Source organism: Chiloscyllium plagiosum, unplaced genomic scaffold (assembly GCF_037043375.1).
Source record: "Chiloscyllium plagiosum isolate Xiang-an unplaced genomic scaffold, Cpla_swu_hap1 HiC_scaffold_19, whole genome shotgun sequence".
NCBI lineage: Eukaryota > Metazoa > Chordata > Chondrichthyes > Orectolobiformes > Hemiscylliidae > Chiloscyllium > Chiloscyllium plagiosum.
This window is the reverse complement of record NW_028270157.1, coordinates 61,623,632-61,646,311: the sequence shown is the minus strand read 5'-3', so window position 1 is coordinate 61,646,311 and position 22,680 is coordinate 61,623,632. Positions and strand designations below refer to the sequence as shown.

Sequence of the window (22,680 nt, the reverse complement as noted above, 5' to 3'; positions counted from 1 at the left end):
TTTGACCAAATCGAATTGCATCCAAAACTCAATCCAGAGCACTTGCCTTTAAAGTAAGAAAAAATGTTAGGGCCTCAGCCATCACTTTAATATGTTTTGAGGGGTCTGGTCCATAACATGGCCTAACCAACAATATGCACAGGATTAACATTATATTTTCAGATATTTAAAATCATGCCCTGGTTTATAAAACTTGTGTTATATATTTATTTTGCAGCTTCTCGGACTTCACCTCGCATTTTGCAGGATTGTTATAAACAAAAAAAAATGTCTGCTCCTCTATTCTGTACTGAAGTCACGTCAGTCAATTTTCCTCCAACCAAAATGCTTCTCACACATTTTCACAGCATGAAACTCATCTGGTATCCAGCTGCCCCATCTCCAAACCTCTCTATTTTCTCTTAGCCACTTTTATTGAAACTTAGCTAAATTGGCAGAAAAGCAAGTATTGTTAATAGATGTAATGAGAGCTCTATTTCTATCCGTTAATTAGCTTTTGATCACTTTAAATAGCAGACACCATCAACAAGCTGCTGGTACAGCACTTGATCATGCGCTTTAGAAAATTGACACAATACCATTCACTATTTTAGTCATGCACTCCATAATTTCCTCAACAAATTCAACTTATTAGAGACAACATACCTTTTAGAGATTTGTACATTCTATCCTCAAACAATGTATTCTTAATTTATTAATTTTATCCAATGTTAAGGCCTCTAAAAGATTATCCATTGTCATGTTAAACTGGTTGATCAATATTTACCCCTTCCTTTTTGAACAGAGAATTTGTAACCATTAGTCCAAAGCCCAACTTCCACTCCCAAATTATCTGAAAGATTGTTGCTAGAGCCTCAGGTTCATCTCTCAACGTCTCTCTGCATGCGAAGATGCAGACCCTTGGGTCTCAAACCTATCTAATGTAAGTGCTCTACCTCTTCTTCCATTCCCACTGTCACATTTAAATAGAATCAAAGCAAACTAGTTTTGCACTTCTGCTGTTACTTAATTCATGAGAACATTTTTGACTTTCTTCCCACTTCTTTATTAATTTTCATTAAATGCTGGCAAAATAATTTGCGCTTTTGATGTGCGTTCTGTGTAAGCTTTTCTCTTTTTCACTATAGGAGTTACAAATTTACTGATACGAATTGACAAACTGATTAACAAACATTGAAGCAATGTAACCCGAATGGATTTGACAAACATTACTTCACTGCATGGGTGATTTGTGTACAGCTGTTTGCTTATCTGCCTCTCTGCACAAGTCTCAAACAACACCTTAAAATATTACAAATAACATTTCACTACAATTAAGTGGGGGGGGGGGGATCACATTGCAGCACTATAGTAATTAAATAGTTAGTACTGGTTGGCACTGCTGCCTCACAGCGCCAGAGATCGGGGTTCAATTCCCGCCTCAGGTGACTGACTGTGTGAAGTTTGCACATTCTCCCAGTGTCTGCGTGGGTTTCCTCCGGGTGCTCCGGTTTCCTCCCACAGTCTAAAAATGTGCAGGTTCGGTGAATTGACCATGTTAAATTGCCCGTAGTGTTAGATGTAGGGGAATGGGTCTGGGTGCGTTGCGCTTCGGCGAGTCGGTGTGGACTTGTTGGGCCGAAGGGCCTGTTTCACACTGTAACTAATCTAAAGAAAATAGTGAAATGGTGTGGAATGTAAAGGTAGTGTGGTTAAGTGTCCAAACACAATGGTTGAAATTTTGTTTCAAATTATATTAACACAGGAGCAAGCAATTCAAAAAAAAAGAGAAATTCTAGTAGAGTAGAATGCCAGAGATGGGGAGGAAACTAATTTTTAAACATCTTTCATACCATCTAAAATGTTGTAAATAAATAAATGGCCCAATACCATCTATAGAGAGAAAATACTGTTCAATGTTTCATGCATACAGCTATAAAAATTACCACCCAGAATGCAAATACATACCCAGAGTATAAGGCTGCACAGGAAATATTGACTGATTTTTCTTCCTAACAAGTCTGTCTTATTTTCAAAATTCTTTATCCTTCGTAAATTATAACCGTCTGTAGTTTCTCTAATACTTCAATACTAGAACTGGGTTAAAAAAAAAAAGAACTGATAATTTAACTTTCTGATAAATAATCTCAGGATTTAAAAATAATTCATTCTTGGATTGACATTTATGGCTCACACCCAATACTAAATGACTTGCTCGGCCACATCAGAGGACAGTTAGCTGTCAACCAAACTGACGTGGGGGCTAAACTGTCAGCCAGAAAACATAAGACAACATATTCTATTCATTAAAAAATCCAACTGGCTTTATACAACAATCCCATAGCTTCATGCTCACTTTTACTAGTACTGCCTTCTATTCTTAATAGCAAGTAAGTTGGAAGTAACACAATTTGTCTACTGTTCTTGATGGATGGCAAAATGGAAAAGTTAAATTGTCAACCCATTTTTAAAGAACATAGGCAATCTTAATTTAGCAACAGACTGTCTTAGCAGCTGCATGTAGAATTTGAACACTGAGAAAACCGTGTCATAATGATGTCTGAAAAACTGATAGAAACCGCTTGAAGCATCACATTCTCTAAACTTAGCAGCACTTTTTTAAATGAATATTGACTGATAAAAAAGGCCAAGATAAATGTTCCTCGGATGATAAACAGTACCTTTGTCATTCAATCATATGGCAATGGAAAATAATCAGTGTAATTTGCCTGATTAAATGGTTGTTGATTATAAGTACGATAGCCTAAGTGATGGTGACTATCACAGCTTTTTGCTTCCAGATATTTAAAATTAAACTCAAATCTTCAGACTGCCATGGTGTAATCTAAAAACTCACATTTGATGAATTATTAGTCCACCTCTGCATTACAAGTCCAAAAACATGAACACTGCACAGCAGAACCTGTAAATTAAGTACTAGTTTTTCTTGCATGATCACACTATCTCCAAGACAGACCTTGATGGTCAATTTAGAAAGGTTAAAAGCTCTTTTGCTGAAAATAATGTCTTACAGTCTAGATCTATTACCTTGCCATCAATAAATTTTCCAAAGCCCAGTAGCATTAAAAAAACTTAAGCAAAATGGTAGAGGTCCAAACTTCTGATATGGGTTTGGAGTTAAGTTTAACTCTTACATGAAGCAACAGTTTCTCCCCATTCATCTCCCACGCTGACTGCCCATATTCACAGAAATACTGGATGTAACAAGGTGAAAAAGATGAATTGAGAAACAGAATTAAACAGAAAGATATTGAAGCTGATTTTAAATTTTTAGAAAGTTCTAAAGCCAACAAAAATAGATTTTTATCTACTTAAAGATGTAGTGGTCATTGATATTTCCCTGTTCCAAATCATGGAATACATATGGCCTAATTAATAATACTTCTAATTAAATTTACTAATGTTAGCAGTAATTGTTGAAAAACTGCTTGAATGTCTGTTCAGTTCAAGATTTTAAAAATCTTAAACATTTTTAAGTGAAAATGGTTTAAATATGTGCCATACAATATTACTGTTGCTGTAATGAACTGCATTGAGCTGGCACTATTTATGTTTCTTACTGGTTAAGTAAATGCAACTAAGCCTGTAGAATTTATGCCAAGTCAGTTAAGGTGATAAGTTGATAATCCTGATTCACAATGTAGGCATTCCAAACAAAGTCTCGTATTAAATAACTGGGATGTATAATAGGACATGAGCAATTGTGGGTCAATTGGACACATTGTGCAATATTTCTGGACTTCTCCAACTATGGTTTAAATCATTTTTATGGCCCCTGTGCAGGCCTTCACATAAAATTATCAAACGTTACGTTACTTTAAATAAGAATCTGATTGATCTTGTTTGAAAGTGAAAAACTGCCATTTTTAGAATCAAAATATGTCCAACGAACCAACTAATGTGAATAAAGCCAGTTAATGGCAAGAAAGGATCCAAGATATGTGGGATAAGTTGGATCAAAGAGAATCATTACTATGACTTACCTATGACATCCTGATTGTTTTGCTGTCCTGCCATAGCACGGTCTGCAGCAAAGAAATAAGAATAGAAAAGAAATACATATATGCAGTATGTCAAAGCACAAAAGGATAGGAGAAAAAAGCATGCACCAGGAAAAATACAAACAGAAAAATGAAGCTCTCCACAAGAGCAGTGGGAATTGGAATTGATAGCTGAAGAAATTGTACCCAGTATACCAGCTAAATGTTGCAGGAAGCATAGTGGTATCACCAGTTAACCATCATAGGTACCAAGCAAAATGCATTTTGTCAAAGTCAGAATGAAAAATACACCAAACTACATTGATGCATCTACTGCCCTGTTCTAGACATGTCCTCTCCGAGCACAGAAGGCGAGGAACATTTAGTGCACATTTTTGATTCCAAGTTTCTGCAATATATATTAAACTACCACTTGTATACTTGGAATACAAATTATTTTTCACCATTGAAACGGTAGACAGACTGCAGATTCAAATCCAGGACTAATAATTCCAAACGGCCAAAACTGCCATCAAATTAAAATAATTCCAAGGTAACTTGCAAATTTATGTTAAAATGGCCACATAATTCAGTAAATTCTGTCAGCCACTGATAATGACAGTAATTTTTTCCTTATTGAAAGATGATAGAATCTGAGCTTTCATATCCGAGAGGTCAGCTTCAATACTGTACACAAAGTAAAATAAAAACAGATAATTTAGGAAATTTTCAGCAGGTCAGGCAGCTCGAGTGGAGATAAATCAGTAAGAGTTTCAGATCTATGATCCTTCATCAGAATCAGGTGAAGGGCCACAGATCAGAAATAATTATCCTAAATTTCTCTCCACTGATGCAGCCTGACCTGCCAAGAATTTCCCATTTTCTGTTTTTTTTTATTGCCAGCATCTTTTGCTTTGCTTTTTTAAAAAAAATTATTGACAAAATAATGGCTATTAAAGGCATTTCTTAACGTGTACGTACTTGAGTTAATTCAGAGGAAATATTTAGTCAATACAACAGCTAAGCGGTACATTGCATGAAATGCGACTGCAATACTGCTGCAGTTAATTGCATTCTATCTTCCAAAATGTGGCATTGACCTTAATCATTACGCATTCTCAAATGTTTCTTCCTCTCTCAAAGAAAGCAACTCATACTTGCAGAGTGTGTTCCACAGACACCAATCACTTTTCACGACTTCAGCCAAGTAACCATCTATTAGGTACAAGGTCAGACTGGCATTGTTACCAACATATATTCCCTGCCAAAATAATGAAATAAATTATGTCTCCTGTCACTATCACAGATATCAGTGTACTTAGCATTGGCTGGTAACTTTGTCTTGTAAGGCTTTGGCAGCTATGTCTTCAGCATTTTATATCAGCAACTGCCTTAAGATGATTATAAACCCACCACCCTGACCATTTGTCTATCATAGACTCTTCTCTCCAGCCGCAGCCTGACACTCCCTTCTTCATGCTGGACACCATGATTGCAGGACCCCTTATTTGGTCTTATTTCTCACAGACCAAAACCACTTTATTAAAGGTCTTCCCTCATACCCAATGCAATGGTCAAGACCCCATACTGGAGTGACCCCAATGTGATCCACAATAGAGGCATGTGATCTACTCTCTCACCCACCTAGCATCCCTTCACATCCTACTGTCCCGATTGCTCCCCAACTTGTGTCCTTAACCGTCTCCTTCATCTATGTGATGCCGTTTCCACTCACTCCCCTTACACACTTAGGCATTGCTGGGGAAAAAAAAAAAAGAGACCCATTTTGGAGAAGCTTTTGGCTTGCACTCATCAGGACATTTCACAAGAAAACAAATTCTAGGGGAAAGACAGAGTTCTCTCTTAATGAGTGTAAAATACTGACTGCTTAGAGGCATTACCATGAAGAATCCACCATTAATGTTGTTTGACAGCTAGGCTTTGTCAAATTTTCAAAAACAAAATGATGCAGAATGAAGCCATTTTGCCCAACATGCCTGCACTGGCTCTAATATCTAGTGCTAGTCTCCTGCTTTTCCCTCAGGTTCCTACACACCATGATCCAGAAAACATCCCTGCCTTCTTGTATACCTCAATTGAACCTGCCTCCACCACAATTCTAGGTAGTGCCTTCTATACCGTAATCACTGTTTGTGTAAATAATTTTTTTTGTCACATCACCCTTTTCTCATTTGCACATCACATCAAGCCTATAATCCAGGCAAGTAGCCAAGACAATGCCCTAAGATATGAACAAGCAATGGCTGTTTTGTTCAGGTGAAACAGGTGCAGTGTGTATTCTTTCTGCAAACAGGGTCTTGTACATAAAAACATGTAGCATCCGGCACATGAGTGTGCCACACTGCAAGTTTGAGTGACTAGTCTAAATTGCTTGCCAGCTTAACTCCTCACACATTCAGAATTATCCAGCAAATGTTGCCCAATTGCTAAGTTACATCTAATATTAGACAATGCGTTGTAAATTTTACAGGCACAGTCTGGTAGTGTTTGGTCAGTACCTACGACATGCTGTTTGATATGATTCTCCAGTCTTTGGGACTTGCATAGTAGCAGTGTGAAAGAGTTCATCTGTTGCTTAAACTATTACAATACTTCACTCATCTAGGGTAATTGAAATAATCTAGGTAATCAGAGGCCTTTTTCAGGGCGAAGAGTAACCATCTTAATGCGTTCCATGAGGTTAGGATAAGGTATCCTCAAAATTTTGATTAACAAGTGAAGCTAGCCGTTTCACGCTGTGTTCTTTTTTTATTGGTGGCAGGCTTCCAAGGTCCATGTGAAGCAAAAATTCCAAGAAAAGGGAAGTGAATGCATTTGCATTCGGACTGATACATGCAGAACCTTGGGAGTGTAAAGGAGACATTGGCTGCTACTATGTAGCAACTTGAGCGTTTTTTGCCATCAACAGAATGCTACCATTGAACCAAAAAGACATTTGGTTTATCATACAAGTGAGTAAGATGGTTTACGAATTTCAGTGCCAGTGTGATGCCAGATATGAAGGCTACATGTCCTGAAGCCTGGCAGATCGTATTCCTTTGATTGTTTGCAACAAGGAAGTTAAGATTATAGACTACTAGTCCATGCTTGTAAAACCCCCAAGTGTCTAATGTTAGATGTAATTCTATAATTGGACAATATTTGCTCGATAATCCCGAAAGAGCAAGACATTTGCATGTATTGAAAGCTACATTACATTACAACACCTGGCCCTGTCCTTTCCACAGAAAGAACACGTGCCAGCACTCCATCTATTTCACATCAAAATAGGTAAGTGTTGTTCGCTGGATCTGTTCACAAGGCCCTGGTCTTTGCAGACAGAAATAATACGTGACCCAAGAAAGTCATTCACTGGTTTATTTCTCAGAGTATTGCCCTGACCAGAGTAAATTTGCTTGGATTAAACATTACAAATGCTGGTTTTCTCTGAAAATTTGTATTCTGGGAAAATATTCTGATGATTGCAAGTCAAAATGCATTTTTTTTAGCCATACTCAAGTTTTGTACAATAAAAATAATATTTCCACATTTCTCTCAGAGGCTGCAAAAGTTACCCTGTGAAGTTTAAAGCCTGAAAAATAGTAGGATTGGTCACAATAAAGGGAAGAGGTTTCAATGCTGATTCACTTTGATTCTGGCTGCATAGGTTCCTAGCCTGGATGAGGCTGCCACAGCACTGGATTTTTTTAACAATTGACCCAAAACCCTATTTCCAATCCTGAATGGTACATCTGGAGCCTTATCTCGAACATGTTGCTCAAAAATCTCCATTGCTGACCACGTTTGATGTCATCTCCCGTTCCTGATGAAGAGCTTATTAGATTAGATGACTTAGAATGTGGAAACAGGCCCTTCGGCCCAACAAGTCCACACCGACCCTCTGAAGAGCAACCCACCCAGACCCATCCCCCTACATTTACCCCTTCACCTAACATTATGGGCAATTTAGCATGGCCAATTCACCTAACCTGCACATTTTTGGACTGTGAGTGGAAACTGGAGCACCTGGAGGAAACCCACACAGACACTGGGAGAATGTGCAAACTCCACACAGACAGTTGCCTGAGGCGGGAATTGAACCCAGGTCTCTGGCGCTGTAAGGCAACAGTGCTAACCACGGTGCCACCACGCCGCCCACAGTTTATGCTCAAAACTTGGATTCTCCTGCTCCTCGGATGCTGCCAGACCGGCTGTGCTTTTCCAGCACCATACATTTTGACACTGATCTCCAGCATCTCCTAGTCATCTCCCATTATGCCAATATAATGTTCAATGCCTGTTTCATTTTCATGTCAAATGCAATAAGATTTTTTTTCTACATTACAGTTACTGAACAAGTGATTATTACTGTTGATGGCTCAGCACATTTAACCAGCTCATAACTTACACAAACTAAGGAAGCAGTGCCCATTGTCAATTTTGGAGTCAGTTAGCTGGATGTCTGGTTTGCAATTCCAATTGCATAGGTTCAACTCCGCCATTGGCTGAACTCTCTTTCTCAACCTCTCCTCTCATGTGAGGCACGGTGGCCCTCTGGTTAAACCACCCTTCATCTTTCTCTAATGAGAGTGCAGTCCTATGATCTGTGAGGACTGAGGCAGCTTTATCTTTTTTTAAAAATTATCAATCCACAGTCCATGTTGAAATAGAAGATCTCAGGCAATTTCCTGGAACCTGGATAACAATCTCCACCAGATGTGCAATTGACTGTAAAGATAAATTAACAAAAGCATCACACTCCTCTGTGATCTTCCATCCATTTATTGAATAGCTTGCTGAAGTTCAGACAAGGATCACACAAATTATGGTCTTTTCAATTACATACCCAAGAGCAACTGAAACGTGTAGAAATGGGTTCTTCAACAGTGAGAAAAGAGGTAATAAAATAAGAGGAAATAAAACTCTACAGGAAAACAAACCTGTAGCTCTCTACCATGGGTATGTTATCTTGATATTATAAATAAATGGCCTAACTTAAATAGCACAGTAATTATGCACTTGAGTCTTCAAATGGAGAACAAAAAAAATCAAAGATAATGGTCTTTGGAAGATAGTACACAAAGCTATGCATAAGAACACAAGATTGAGAAACAATTAAAAATTCAAAAACACATTGTCCAGGTTGACAGAATAAAACATTCTACTCGTTGAGCAAATTTAACTAGTCCCAATAATGAGCAAAGTCACAAATCCAATCCATGCTAATACTGAGTTGGCTGCTCTCACCTGGAGTGACAATGTACGAAATACAGCCTCAGTGCTAAGACTTAGGAACAAAAAAGATCAGCTAACATGCCTGCTCTTCATTGTTATCAGAAAATACACAATTGTACTAACAGAAGGACAGACTTGCCTATAATTTCCTCATTATTGCAATAAAAGATACAACTGTCAGCATTTAGCATTAAGACACATTTGAGTAATAGTCAATTGATTCAGATATCACAAGAACCGTATCCCAGTGCCTTTACCTACATCTCTTTCTTCCTCTGCACCATTTTTGTTAGCAGAACCTTTAGTTGTTTTGGCCCCTCGAAATATTGGAAAATGATGGGAAGCAGAACAAATTGCAGGGAAACAAAGAGATAACAAACTGGCAAATGTTGCCAGGAGGGCCATCAAGTTGTACCTGAAGTGTTGAATTTACTGACAACTTTTTAGAAGTATTCTGCCTTTTTTCCTCCTCTCCCTGGGCACTACATTCTCTCCTTAACCAGGTAAGATTATCTATTATCTCTGTTATTCAACAGCCTTTGTTTATTCCATGTTAGAGCGGGGAGAAAGTATTGGGTTTCCATCATGCATCATCAACCTCGTGGAAAAGACAAAGATGGGCTGGGTGTTGGGACTTTGTGTACCAACTCAATCTGGACCAGACAGCAGCATTGATATTCATATCCAAATTGAAGAACTATGAAACAGTTAAGAAAATATTGATTTTAAGTGGCTTAAAAAGATGGCATTTTGGTTCAATTTTACATTAAGTTTGACCATCCATAAATATATGTCTTGTTCGTAAGAAAGCTGTGATGTGTATAAATTAGAATCAGATCTCAGAGGCCTGACATGACACCTAATTGAAATAAAAAAGTTGCTCTATTACGATAAGGAAAATTCTTCCAAATATGGCAATAATACGTAATGTTCAAAGCAAATATAAAAGGCAAAAGGAATAAAAAGAAAGCCATTTGGCCCATCACAAAACCCCATAGAACCGTTTCAGACAACATGCAATTCAGGTATCAACAATAACTTGCGTTCAACATTCCACAAGGTCACGGTCAAATAAAATTTGACACCAAGAAACTTAAGAGGGTTTTATGACAGGAGACCAAAAACTTTGTCAAAAGGGTAGGTTTTAAGAAACAACTTAAAAGGACAGTAATCATTCGGGAAGTTAATTCAATGAAAGGTTATATACAAGAGGCCAAAACTGGGAAATAAGTTTCTGGAGGGTTGTGACACTGGAAAATGCTACAGAAATAGAGAGGAGACAGAGACAATGGAGTCATTTTAACATAAGGATTAAAATTTTCAATGTATATAGTGCAATTTTAACAGAGAAATGATCTCGTCAACAACTTCTGCATTTAGACCCATGAGCAGTAAAAAGGTCTGTTGTCTTGGAAAACAAAAGGACAAGATTGAACAGTTCAGAAATGGAGGCTCAACAATTTTATGGAAGAGATTTTCCTTCTACAGAACTTTATTTCAGATATTCAAATGTGTTTCATAGATCCAGCTTGTATGTGTTCATTGGAAGAAAGAAGTATATTATGCATTTTTTCCTTATTTGGATATAAATAATGAACTTCAGCAACAAATACAAATTAACTCTCTCATCTTACCATCCTGGTTTTAAACAATGCTTTCATTCCCCACATAAACTATCACTTAAGTCTCTCTAACTGATCTTAGCTGCTAATTTGTAATGAACTGCAATAGTGCTATGAACTCATTGCCACAAACGTTCAGGTTCAAATAATCTTTATTCACTTTGGATGTTATAGCCAGAAAAAAGACACTTATACCTCGTCATCGTCAGCTGGATTTTAACATCGACCTCCATGAGAAAGAGAGCAGCTGAGAGAAAACATACACATAATCACACACAATCCATCCACACACACACACACACACCCCATGTTTAAATGCACCAGAATCCCACATTCATCACTTGACCAGTCCTCTGTCTATCCTCTGTATGGCAGGGCTATAACCAATAAGTATCACTTGAAGCAATAAAGCTAAAATAATCAATTCCCCATTTACTAATTATTCCTTTCTTTATAGGTAGGATTTTATATTGCAATTAAGTATCACAATATGGAGTTTATTCCAGAGGAATTCTTAAAACTGGTAAAATTTGCTTCTGATCTTCAATTAATGTATTAAATGGAAAACAAAAAAACATACAAAATTTTACCACAGGCTTTTAAAAGAGAACCAAGTAGTATTTACAAAGACAGCCTCTGGCCACATCTGCTCAAATTGGTTTAGTAGTTATCTATATGTGCAATCTAAGGTCAAAGCTGTAATTACTGCAGACAGTAAAAATAAAGTGTTTAATGTCATAAGAATTAAGTATTAAAACAGACTTTTCAATAAGAATGAAGCAATTACTATATAAAACAGACTTAATCAAATTGTCAGCTTATTCAGCAAGAAGTTTTAAAACTTGAAGTGCAAAATTAAACAGCACATAAACAAAGCAGCAGTCTTAGGATTTTTCTCCTGTTAGCTTTTACATTGGCACACTGATTCATGTTGTAACACAAGTATACTCAAGCTTATAAAAAAAACTCTCAACAATTCCTTTGCTGGCCTTGCCACCTTCAACCCACTTCATCCTTCAGATTCAAATGGGGCGCCAACACAGTGAAGATATAATGTAGACAATTATTATAAAAGCAAGTCACTGCCTTTGAAGTTTCAAATCTTCTGATATTGCATCAGTAGCAACAACTTTATGGCTAAAAGTTATTGTTATTAATTACTGTATTTGACAAGTCTACTTTTAAACAAGAGTCATTGGGTAAAAATCAAATGTCAGCTTAAATCTGTAATATTTTATAAATATTCATTGAAAAAAAATGTACCTAACTGAAAATACACATTAACAGATCAACAGTGACATGCTGCAGTTATACAACCTATAATATATCTAGGTATGGTATATTAAAATCTGCTCATGGTGACTTTAGATCTTCACAATAAACAGCTCAGAAGCTAAAATTAAAATCGCTCTAATATTTTGAGGATAAAAAGGCAATAAATCATATTGTTAAGCAGGAGCAAAACTGTGAAAAATACAAGGATTTATTGATATTTTTACAATTATGAGCATTTTTCCTTTCCAATAGTTGTTGAAAATTAATCTTTAAAAAGGCATCACAGCAATGCAACCTCAATATTTTATCTCCAACTTCAGTGCTGATGCTAACGTATATTTGTCCTTAGACTGCAATACCACCTAATTTATATCACATTTCATTCAAGTCCTAACGCCACATTTATGAGAAATCATTAAAATTTCAACAATTCAGCCAGACATCATCAGTAACTCTCATGTACTTACACACTGGCCTCAACCATAATAAACCATATTTAATCCCGAACACATTATTAAATTTACCACAGTTTAATTCAGAGCTCGTCATCATGCAAAATCTAACAGAATCACAATGAGCTAGATGAGGAAATTATAAAGAAAAACCTGTAGGTCATAACTTGTCCTCTACTAAATCTCAATTCAAATTCCTGACAACAGTCAATCATTTACTTATTTTGCACTCTAAGTTCAGAGATGTCAGAATTAGAGTAGAAGACTTTCACTTTGGCACCCAGTGCCAGGATCAGCAACTCCAAGAGGGGTGAGAGGGGTCTTTGATTATGTTAGCTGCTTTCCTGAGAACCGCAGAAGTAGAGACAGAATCATTGGAAGGAAGACCGGTTTTCGTGATCGACTGTGCTGTGTTCACAACTCTAATTTCTTGCGGTCTTAGGCAGAGCCATTACCAGACCAAGCTGTGATACATCAGATAAGATGCTTTCCGTGGTGCATCTATTAAAATTGATAGAGTCATTCTGAACATGCCAAATTTCCTGACCATTCTGAGGAAGTAGAGGCGTTGGTGTGCTTTCTTGACTGCAGCATTGACATTGATGGACCAAAACAGATTGTTGGTGATATTTACTCCAAGGAACTTGAAGCTCTCAATCACCTCCACCTCAGCACCTTTGATACAGACAGGGGTGTGTCTTTCACTCCACCTCCTAAAGTCAATGACCAGCTCCTTCGGTTTGCTGAATTGAGGGAGAGAATGTTGTCTTCATACCATGCCACTATACACTCTACCTTTTTTTTTGTACTCTGTCTTGTCGCTGTTTCAGATCCAACCTACTACGGTATCACTCGCAAATTTGTAAACGGAGTTAGAGCTGAATTTGGCTACACAGCGATGGCATGGTGGCTCAGTGGTTAGCATTGTTATCGCACAGTACCAGGGACCTGGGTTTGATTCCGGCCTCGATCAACTGTCTGCGTGGGGCTTGCACGCTCTCCCTGTGTCTGTGGGAGTTCCTTCCAGGTGCTCTGGTTTCTTCCCATAGTTCAAAGATGTGTAGCATGGATTGGCCATGCTAAAATTGTCCATAGTATTCAAGGATGTGTAAGCTAGGTGGGTTAGCCATGATAAATGAAAGGTTACGAGATATGGTTGGAGGATGAGTCTATGTGGGATGCTCTTCAGAGGGGTGGTGTGGACTCGATGGGTTGAATGGCCTCCTTCCGCATTGTAAGGATTCTATTGTTTCATGATATATGAGGATTAGAGAAATGGGGTAATTACACACATTTGTGGGACACCGGTGTTGAGGATTATTGTGGAGTATGTGTTGTTGTCTATCCTTACAGATTTCAATCTGCAGGTCAGCAAGTCGAGAATCCAGTTGCAGAGGAGATAGAGTCTTAGGTCTCGGAGTTTGATTTCCCTCAGTTTTGACTTCTATCTGAAAGCATCGAAAGGTGTCAGGTTCCATTTTCTATGCTCAGGACTGAATGAGACTGTCACAATTTATTTTTCTGAGAGTGGGGAATACTTTTAATTTTAATACAAAAGGACGAACAGTCAACGTCTCTTGTTGGTGACCAACTTGATAGCACTGGCTTAACACCATTTCCAAGACATAAAATTACTGAAAAGTCCCTTAAATCAGTAATGGAGTAGAAAGGGCATTATTCCTGTGTTAATTCAAACAAACATCTCATCTGAAGAGTAAAATCTAATTCTTCTCAACATCAAGTTTTACATCAAAATGTATTTCATGCATCTCAGTGATAAACCCTCAATTCAACATTGACTCTGCCATTAAGACATCCTCAAAACGAGCTGTCAAGAAAAATCAAGTATGCTACACAAGTACAAGTTACCAAAATAAAGCAAAAATCACAAGGTAGACTTTCAGCCTAAATACAGATACGTTGGTAGATTGGCAGACATTCATTCTTTCCCTCTGTTCTGCCATTCACTTAGATCACATCTTACCTGTGCATCCTAAACACCTTCTTAACTACCTAGCCATATATAAGGCAAACTTCAAAGAATTGTATACGTGAACCCCTAGATCTCTCCATTTGATAACATTGCCCAAGGCCCTACTTTTAATTATACAAGTCCTATACTTGTTTGTTTTCCCAAAAATTCAGTACTTTGTATTTATCCAAATTAAACTCCATCTGCAACTCTTCACAGCCCATTGACCCAATTAATCAAGATCTCTTTTGTAATCTTAGCTAATCTTCCTCAACATCCACCATACCACTCACACTGGTATGATCTGCAAACTTATTAACTATGCCTCCTATATTCTCATACAAATCATTTATATAAATGATAAACAAAAGTGGATCCAGCACCAATCCCCATGGACCCGTTGGTCACAGATCTCCAGTCTGAAAAACACAATCCTCCATCACCAAACTGTCTCCTGCCTTTAGGTCAGTTTTGCATGCAATTGGTAAGCTCACCCTGAATCCTATGTGATCTAACCTTACTAATTAGTCAACCATGCAGAACCTCAGCAGAGGCTTTGTTAAAGTCCAAGTAAACAATGTCTACCGCTCTGCACTCAATCTTCTTGATTACTTCCTCAAAAAACTCAATCAAGTTCGAGAGGCATGATTTCCCTTGCACAAAACCATGCTGGCTAACCCTCATCATTCCTTGCCTCCCCAAATGCATAAAAATCTTGTCTTGCAGAATCACTTCCAAAAAAAAACTTACCCACCACTGAAGTCAGACTCACAGATCTATAGTTCCTAATCTTCTCCTTACATCCCTTCTTAAACAAAGGCACAAGATTAGTGACTCTCCAGCACCTCACCTGTAGTTACAGATAACACAAATATTTCTGCAAGTAGCCTGCAATTGCCTCCCTAACTTCCCACTACATCTTAGCATACACTAGATCATGTCCTGGAAAAAGTACCCACCTTCAGATTTTTTAAGACCACCACCAATTCCTCTTAGGTCATGTGAACTGTTTTCAAAATATCAGTATTTATTTCCTTGAGTTCTCGCCTTCATTTCTTTCTCCACACTAAGAATTGATGCAAAATATTAATCTAAATCTCTCCTATCTCCAGAATTCAACACAATGATGACCTTATTAATCTTTAAGGGGCCCTTACTTTCTCTCTAGTTGCTCTCTTGCTCTTAATGTACATGCAGAATCTCTGATTATCCTTAACATTTTATGCCAATCTCGACTCTCTCATATCCCCTTCTTTCCCTTCCTAATATCCATCTCTTAAAGAATGTTTCTACACTCTTTATTATGTCCAAGAGATTCATTTGAACAGAGTTTTCTTTATCTAATTTACAATTCTTTATTCTTGACTAGAACCTCAATATCTTGATTCCATACATTGTGCTCTAATCTTACCAGCCTTACCTTTCAGTCTAACAGGAACATAATGATTCTGAATTCTTGTTATCACACTCTTAAAGCCTCCCACTTATTAATTATCGCAAACCGTCTACTCCAATCAACTTTGAAAGTTCTTGTCTCATTCCATTGCTTTACAGTCAGAGCCATAGAGATGTACAGCACGGAAACAGACCCTTCAGTCCAACTCGTCCATGCCGACTAGATATACCAACCCAATCTAGTCCCGTCTGCCAGCACCTGGCCCATATCCCTCCAAACCCTTCCTATTCATATACCCAGATGACTTATAATGCTGCAATTGTACTAGCCTCCATCATTTCCTCTGGCAGCTCATTCCAAACACGTATCAGCCTCTGCATGAAAAAGTTGCCCCTTAGATCTCTTTTATATCTTTCCCCTCTCATCCTAATGCCCTCTAGTTCTGGACTCCCTGACGCCAGGGAAAGGCCTTGCCTATTTATTCTATTCATGCCCCTCATGATTTTATAAACCTCTATAAGGTCACCCCTCAGTCTCCAATGTTCCAGGGAAAACAGCCCTAGCCTATTCAACCTCTCCCTATAGCTCAAACCCTCCAACCTGGCAACATCCTTATAAATCTTTTCTTAACTCTGTCAAGTTTCACAAAATCCTTCTGATAGGAAGACGACCAGATCTGCACACAATATTCCAACTGTGACCTAATCAATGTCCTGTACAGCTGCAACATGACCTCCCAACTCCTGTACTCAATACTCTGACCCATAAAGGAAAGCATACCAAATGCCTTCTTCATTATCCTATCTACCTGCAACTCCACTTTCAAGGAGCTATGAACCTGCACTCCAAGGTCTCTTTGTTCAGCAACACTCCCGAGGACCTTACCATTAAGTGTGTAAGTCCAGCTAAGATTTGCTTTCCCAAAATGCAGCACCTCCTATTTATCTAAATTAAACTCCATCTGCCATTTCTCAGCCCATTGGCTCATCTGATCAAGATCGCGTTGTAATCTGAGACAACTGTCTTCGCTGTCCACTACATCTCCAATTTTGGTGTCATCAGCAAACTTACGAACTGTACCTTTTGTGCTCACATCCAAATCATTTATATAAAAGATGAAAAATAGTGGACCCAGCATCGATCCTTGTGGCACTCCACTGGTCACAGGCCTTACTCCAATTAAAACAAATGTTTATAGAAGGCTTATCCTTTTATATAACTATTTTAAAATAGATAGAATTATGATCACCAAACCCAAAATGCTCCCCTGCTATCACTTCAGTCACTTGATTGGTCTTATTGCCTAAGAGAACGGTAAGTCTTTTGGTTATTCATTCATGGAATGAGGGCCTCGCTGTCTAGGCCAACATTTACTCTCATCCCTAACTGCCCAGATGGCAGTTGTGTGTCAACCACATTACTATGGTTCTGGAGTCACATGTAGGCCAGACGAGGTTACGATGGCAGTTTCCTTACCTGAAGGACATTAGTGAACCAGATGGGTTTTTCCAACAAGTGACAGTGGATTCATGGTCATCATTCAACTCCTAATTGCAGATTTTTGTTACATTCAAATTCCAATATTTGTTGTGGCAGGATTCGAACCTGGGTCCCCAGAACATGGCCTGGCTCTCTGGATTAACAGATCAGAGATAACGCCACTAGGCAATCGCCTCCCCATCTCTAATAGGAACGTGTACATATTGATAAAGAAATTTTTCTTGATCATATTTAACAAGTTCCTCACCATCCACACGTTTAACACTATAGTAGTCCCAGTCAATGTTTGGAAAATTAAAATCACCTACTGTTACAACCTTATAATTCTTACATATATCTATCTGAGAACTCTCTACATATTTGCTCCTCAATTTCCCTGACTATTGGGGGTGTATAGTACAATTCATTGAGGTGTCCATTTGTTTTTTTTTATTTCTAATTTCAATGATTTTTTGAGAAATATCTTCTCTCATTACACCAGTAATGCTTTCCTTAATCAAAAATGCCACTCCCTTTCCTCTTTTGCCTCTCTTTCTATCTTTCCCATAGTGTTTGAAATCCGGAACATTGAACTGTCAGTTCTGTCCAACCCTCAGTCAAATTTCTGTCATAGCTATGACATCCCAATCCCATGTTCCCAAACATGCCCTGAGTTCATCGGTCTTATCTGTAAGACCCCTTGCATTGAAATAAATAAATGCAGTCTAATTCTTCAGAGTTACTTCATTCTCTGGCTTGCTGTTGTCTGTTTTTCTAATTAACTTGCCGTTTTCAGATTCAACATCATCCTCATTCTATCTTACTGAACAAATTTTTAAATCACATGGTCTTAAATTTCATTCGGTCCATCAATTAATGCCTTTTGAGCTCAGGTTTTCCACTACCCTTTATATGAAAAAAAATACTTGTCAACTGCATTCACAAATGATCTAGCTCTAATTTTGGAATGGTAACCCTTGAAACTTCTTTATGTGGAAAGATTATACTTTTATTCTGGACATGTCAAGAACATAGCTTCCAATTTCCCTGTCAACTCCAAGTTGATTAATGAATAGTTGAGATGCAGAGACCAGGAAGGTCTACACAGGGTTAGTCGAAATGCTGCAATTGCTTTTGCTGAATTGGGAATTGTTTGGGAAGCTATCAGCCAAGACTCTTGTTCAGTATCAGGAAAGTTTGCCGTAGTTTGTCTGTGTTGATGTGTATGCAGACAAAATTGGACTTACTATGAAGTAGGCAAAAAGACTGCTGAAACGCAGCATTAAGGCTCATATGTGAATAAGTGTCACTGGGGAAAGGTGCCAGAAGACAAAAAAAAATACGAACCAACAATGAATCAGCTCTTTCAAGATAATTTCTGAAGAGTCATACCAGACTTGAGACATTAACCATTTCTCTCTCTCCACAGATGCTGTGAAACTGGAGTTTCTTCAATGTTCTTAGTGTTTGTTTTAAGATACATGGAGAGAAAATGGTGAGGGTGTAGGATGCAACCTAAGTCAAATAGCACCACTACAATCAAATTGTCTCCAATTATTTGCCTCAACTAGGTGAAGAGGTGCTATATGATGGACAGGCATGTCATAATTGTGAACAAGACAAACACATCCTTTACATCTGGCAACTGATGATCAAGTGATCACCGCAAAAAAGTGTTCAAATTCTTGAGATTAAATTATGGGCTACTTCTGCAAAAAAAAAAGCAATAATCAAAGTGAAGTCATAAATGTGATTTCATTTGCAATTAAATTTGAATTTCCATTCAACAAAATAAAATTACAAAAGGGTGTCTAGTTATTCATTTGTAGTAGTTTTAGAAACAATACATGTCTTCCTGTGGTCTTTGGCTATTTATTTAAAACATTCAAATACTGATACCATCAGCGGGAGAAATGGCATGCAGTTACTGAACCAAATGGTGCAAGGAAACTGATAAACACAAAGCTGAAATGACATGAGCACTGAAGCATCCAAAGTTAATGACTATGCCTAAGATAATGATTCAATTTCCTCGGAAGGTTGCCCTCCCACTTGCTTCATCTGTGAAGAAAAAAGTAGTAAGAATATTCAAGTTAATCTAAATCTTCATTATTACTTCCGACTAAGGACAAGTCCTAGTGGAAAGCCCCTCTTCATGGCTCAAACTAATGCAAATTTCTGATTACTTGACACAGTCTTGCTCAACAATATATTTCAATGAATCATCTACTTATAAAGTAGCATTTTATTACCATTAAATTGAAGGGAGAAAATTTCTACTCCAACCAATACATATTTGGTAAAGGATACCCTGTTTTATGAAAATAACCACATATAAATATGTAACCCAATTCCATTACACCCTATTACAATTGCAACTACTGCAAAGAACATGTTCAATTGCCTCCAGGCTAAATGAAGAGTGCATGAACTGAAGAGCCTTGGCAGGAAAAATAAAAATTAGGCAACAGAATACACTTTTTTCCCCCTGGTCAATTTAAGACAAATTTATTGGTCTGAATCTATGAGTATTGCATTTTTAAAATAGCAAACAACACAGCTTTTGAAACATAATCAGATATTATTTCACTAGCTTGAATCCTTGAAGCTTTTGAAATAATTATATTCAGAGGCATAGTCTTTTTGTTTGTTCAACTACCAGTTTTTGAAAGCCAGAAATGTAACCAAGCAGCAATGATCTAAGAGCATCCCTTAAGCAGCACTGAAAATTCAATTTCATTCATAGATCTGACTGTGGGGCTTTCGATCTTCAACATTGATACTGTAGCCAAATTACTTGGAAACAGTAAGAGGATGAAATGACAAATGTGTCCAGGATTGCAGAAATATAGATCGCAACGACCCCCATTCCTCCGATTCTATTTCAGCTTGTGCAACATTAAATTTATTACAGTAGATAGATAGACTAGGGAAGAGGTTAATTATTTTTTAAAAAAGGAAGTAGAGATACTCACCGTGTTGATGTGCCCTTCCTGACATCACACATACTGCATTTGAAAGCCTCTGCGCTGTTCTTGAACGTACAAACGCTACAGTCCCAGTATCCCTCGTCCGTGGAAGGTTTGGGCTGCCTTTTGGGTCTGTTTTGGACAACAAAAGGAACGGAAAGAGGTGATAAAAAAAATACATAGGTACACCCGGCTTATTTGGCAACTAATTTGCTCTTCTTTTTTTCTCTCATTGCTTTCCCATCCCTCGCTTTCTCTCGGTCTTTCCTCCTCCCCTAAAGACCTTCCTGGCAATCGGTGTCGATCAAAAGAAAAAACAGCCAGATCCTTTGAGCGAAACTGCAGCTCCCCGTGTCAATTTCCCACGCACGCACGCACTGACTCCACTGTAACAAACCCGTCCGCCATGGCTGCTACATTGTATCGAGCTCCGCAACATTTCGCTTCCCGAACTCCCGCTCCCATTCTGCGGCCGGGCCATCTTCCAGACACACACATATACACACACTTAAAAACATTTAAAGAAAGAGAGGGGAGGGTATCCCACTTCACCCCTCCCTCCCTCGGGGGCGGTGAGGGGAGCGGAAGGTCTGAAAGTACTCTACCTGGTGGGACTCTTCTTGTCTCCCATAGCGGCTTAAATCCTCTCTTTTTATTTATTATTGTGTTATTATTATTTGAAACCGGCCTGAATGGCTCAGGGCTCCTCTACTAGCGCCTGGATTTCCCCCCTCCCTCCTCCAACACCCCCCCGCAACCCCCCTCCTCCTCCTCACCCACCCCCCTACCCCCAACCACCCCCAGCTGGCCTGTGACTCGCCTCACGTGGCGTGCCGGGGGCCAACCAGCTCGCCAGGATTTTTATGAAACAGACGCACGGAGCACAAGGCGGTAGGTTTGCAATGGACCTGGTGTTCGCTCGCACTCCAGCAGTGCCAATGGTTTCCACAACGGGGGGGGGGGAGAATGAGAATGCACAACAACAAAAACAAATCTTTGCTCTCATCGGTTCGATGCCTTGCTGACTCTGTTCGCAATTACTTTTCTCTTTTCCCAAGGAGGAAGCTCTGATGCTGTCCCCACCCCCTCTCCCAGCCCGTGCATGATGAAATTAAATGACATCAGCGGCCTGACTACAGGACATCCGAGGGCAGCGATGAATGAATGTGGTGGACGCGGGAGTTTGTGCTGAATTCTCAAAATTGCTTACTGTGCCTGGGGATAAAGCTGTCAGCGCGGAGTGGGAGATGGGGGCACATACGCGGCGCTAATGTTTAGCAGCTTTCATGTAAAAGGTTGGCAAAGTCTGAAGTTTGATTTACTTCTGAGTGAAATAGGTCATTTTTTTTTCTAACCATGACGCGTGAGTCACGGCGCATGAATAACACTGTGGATTCCAACAACCCAATCACGTTGTCGCAAATCGAGTGATTTGTAACCATTTAAAAATGCGGTAGAATAAACATAGAACTGTACTGTTTGCAAGTAAGTCTATTGGTCATTATATTCGAATACCACAGATTAAGGTCATGCCCTTTGGTTTCTGCAGACGCACGTGGCTTCGGCTTGTTATTTCAGTCTTTCTCCAATATTAGGAAGATACAACAAAGCGTCTGGGTACTTCAGCTTGAAGTTTGCTTGCAGCGGATGAATCCCGTGTTTTTGCTCATTTACTGTGACCTGTGGTAGGTCACCTCAGCCAGGATGATTTTCACAAGTACATGACTAACATCTGTAACCCTGGCGAAGACTCAAAAGAGCGATAAAAAAAATTCCTGATCATCGTTACAAGAGCAAGCATACTGCTCGGTTGGTTTCTTGTGTGTGCTCTATCATACATGGAACCATCATGAAGAAAGTGACAACACGGCACTTAGAATATCAACGTGTTTCAATGAAGCGAAAATCCTTTTTGATACATCTGTTGAGATTTTTGAGGCTGCAAATAGCAGGGGAGCCGAGGGGAAAACAGTGACCAAATTGTATTTGGATGTTTGTAATAGCATTGAGAAAGTGCCAAGTGGGACCAGAAGGTATTAACATGGATAGAGAATTGGTCAACAGATGGAGAAAAGTCAGAGTGTAAAGGTCATTTTTGGCTTATCAAGCAGTTATTAATAGGGTGCTGCAAGGATCTGTGCTATAATTTATAGTCAAAGACCAAAAATAAATGTATCAATTTTGATAACCATACAAAATTAGAAAACCATACAAAATTAGAAAATTGCAAATCCTATCAGATCACATGGATCAGTTTCAGCAAGGTAGAAAAACTGCAGATACAGACAGGTAGATGGATT

At 38.6% G+C, this 22,680-nt stretch overlaps 1 protein-coding gene and 1 long non-coding RNA gene across 14 annotated transcripts in view; one reads left to right on the top strand and one right to left on the bottom strand.

The window, feature by feature from the left end:
- The window catches only part of yaf2 (YY1 associated factor 2), a 200,862-nt gene extending 179,281 nt beyond the window's left edge, over positions 1–21,581 (bottom strand). For 6 of the 13 annotated variants that reach the window (XM_087997449.1, XM_087997454.1, XM_087997450.1 and 3 more), the window contains exons 1-3: positions 20,778–20,919; positions 20,387–20,512; positions 3,984–4,025 (exon numbers count right to left, since the gene is read on the bottom strand). In XM_087997449.1, the coding sequence (XP_087853575.1) occupies positions 3,984–4,025; positions 20,387–20,512; positions 20,778–20,878 (269 nt within the window). In that variant the 5' untranslated portion in view covers positions 20,879–20,919. Of the gene's footprint in view, positions 1–3,983; positions 4,026–20,386; positions 20,513–20,777; positions 20,920–20,985; positions 21,110–21,200 lie in introns of those variants that run through there. The other 7 variants (XM_087997451.1, XM_087997460.1, XM_087997456.1 and 4 more) reach the window with 4 other exon arrangements.
- Positions 20,411–21,860, top strand: LOC122559504 (uncharacterized). The gene is made up of 2 exons (XR_006314439.2): positions 20,411–20,543; positions 21,439–21,860. It is a non-coding gene; the product is annotated as an uncharacterized LOC122559504 (long non-coding RNA).
- The last annotated feature ends 820 nt before the right edge of the window (positions 21,861–22,680 follow it).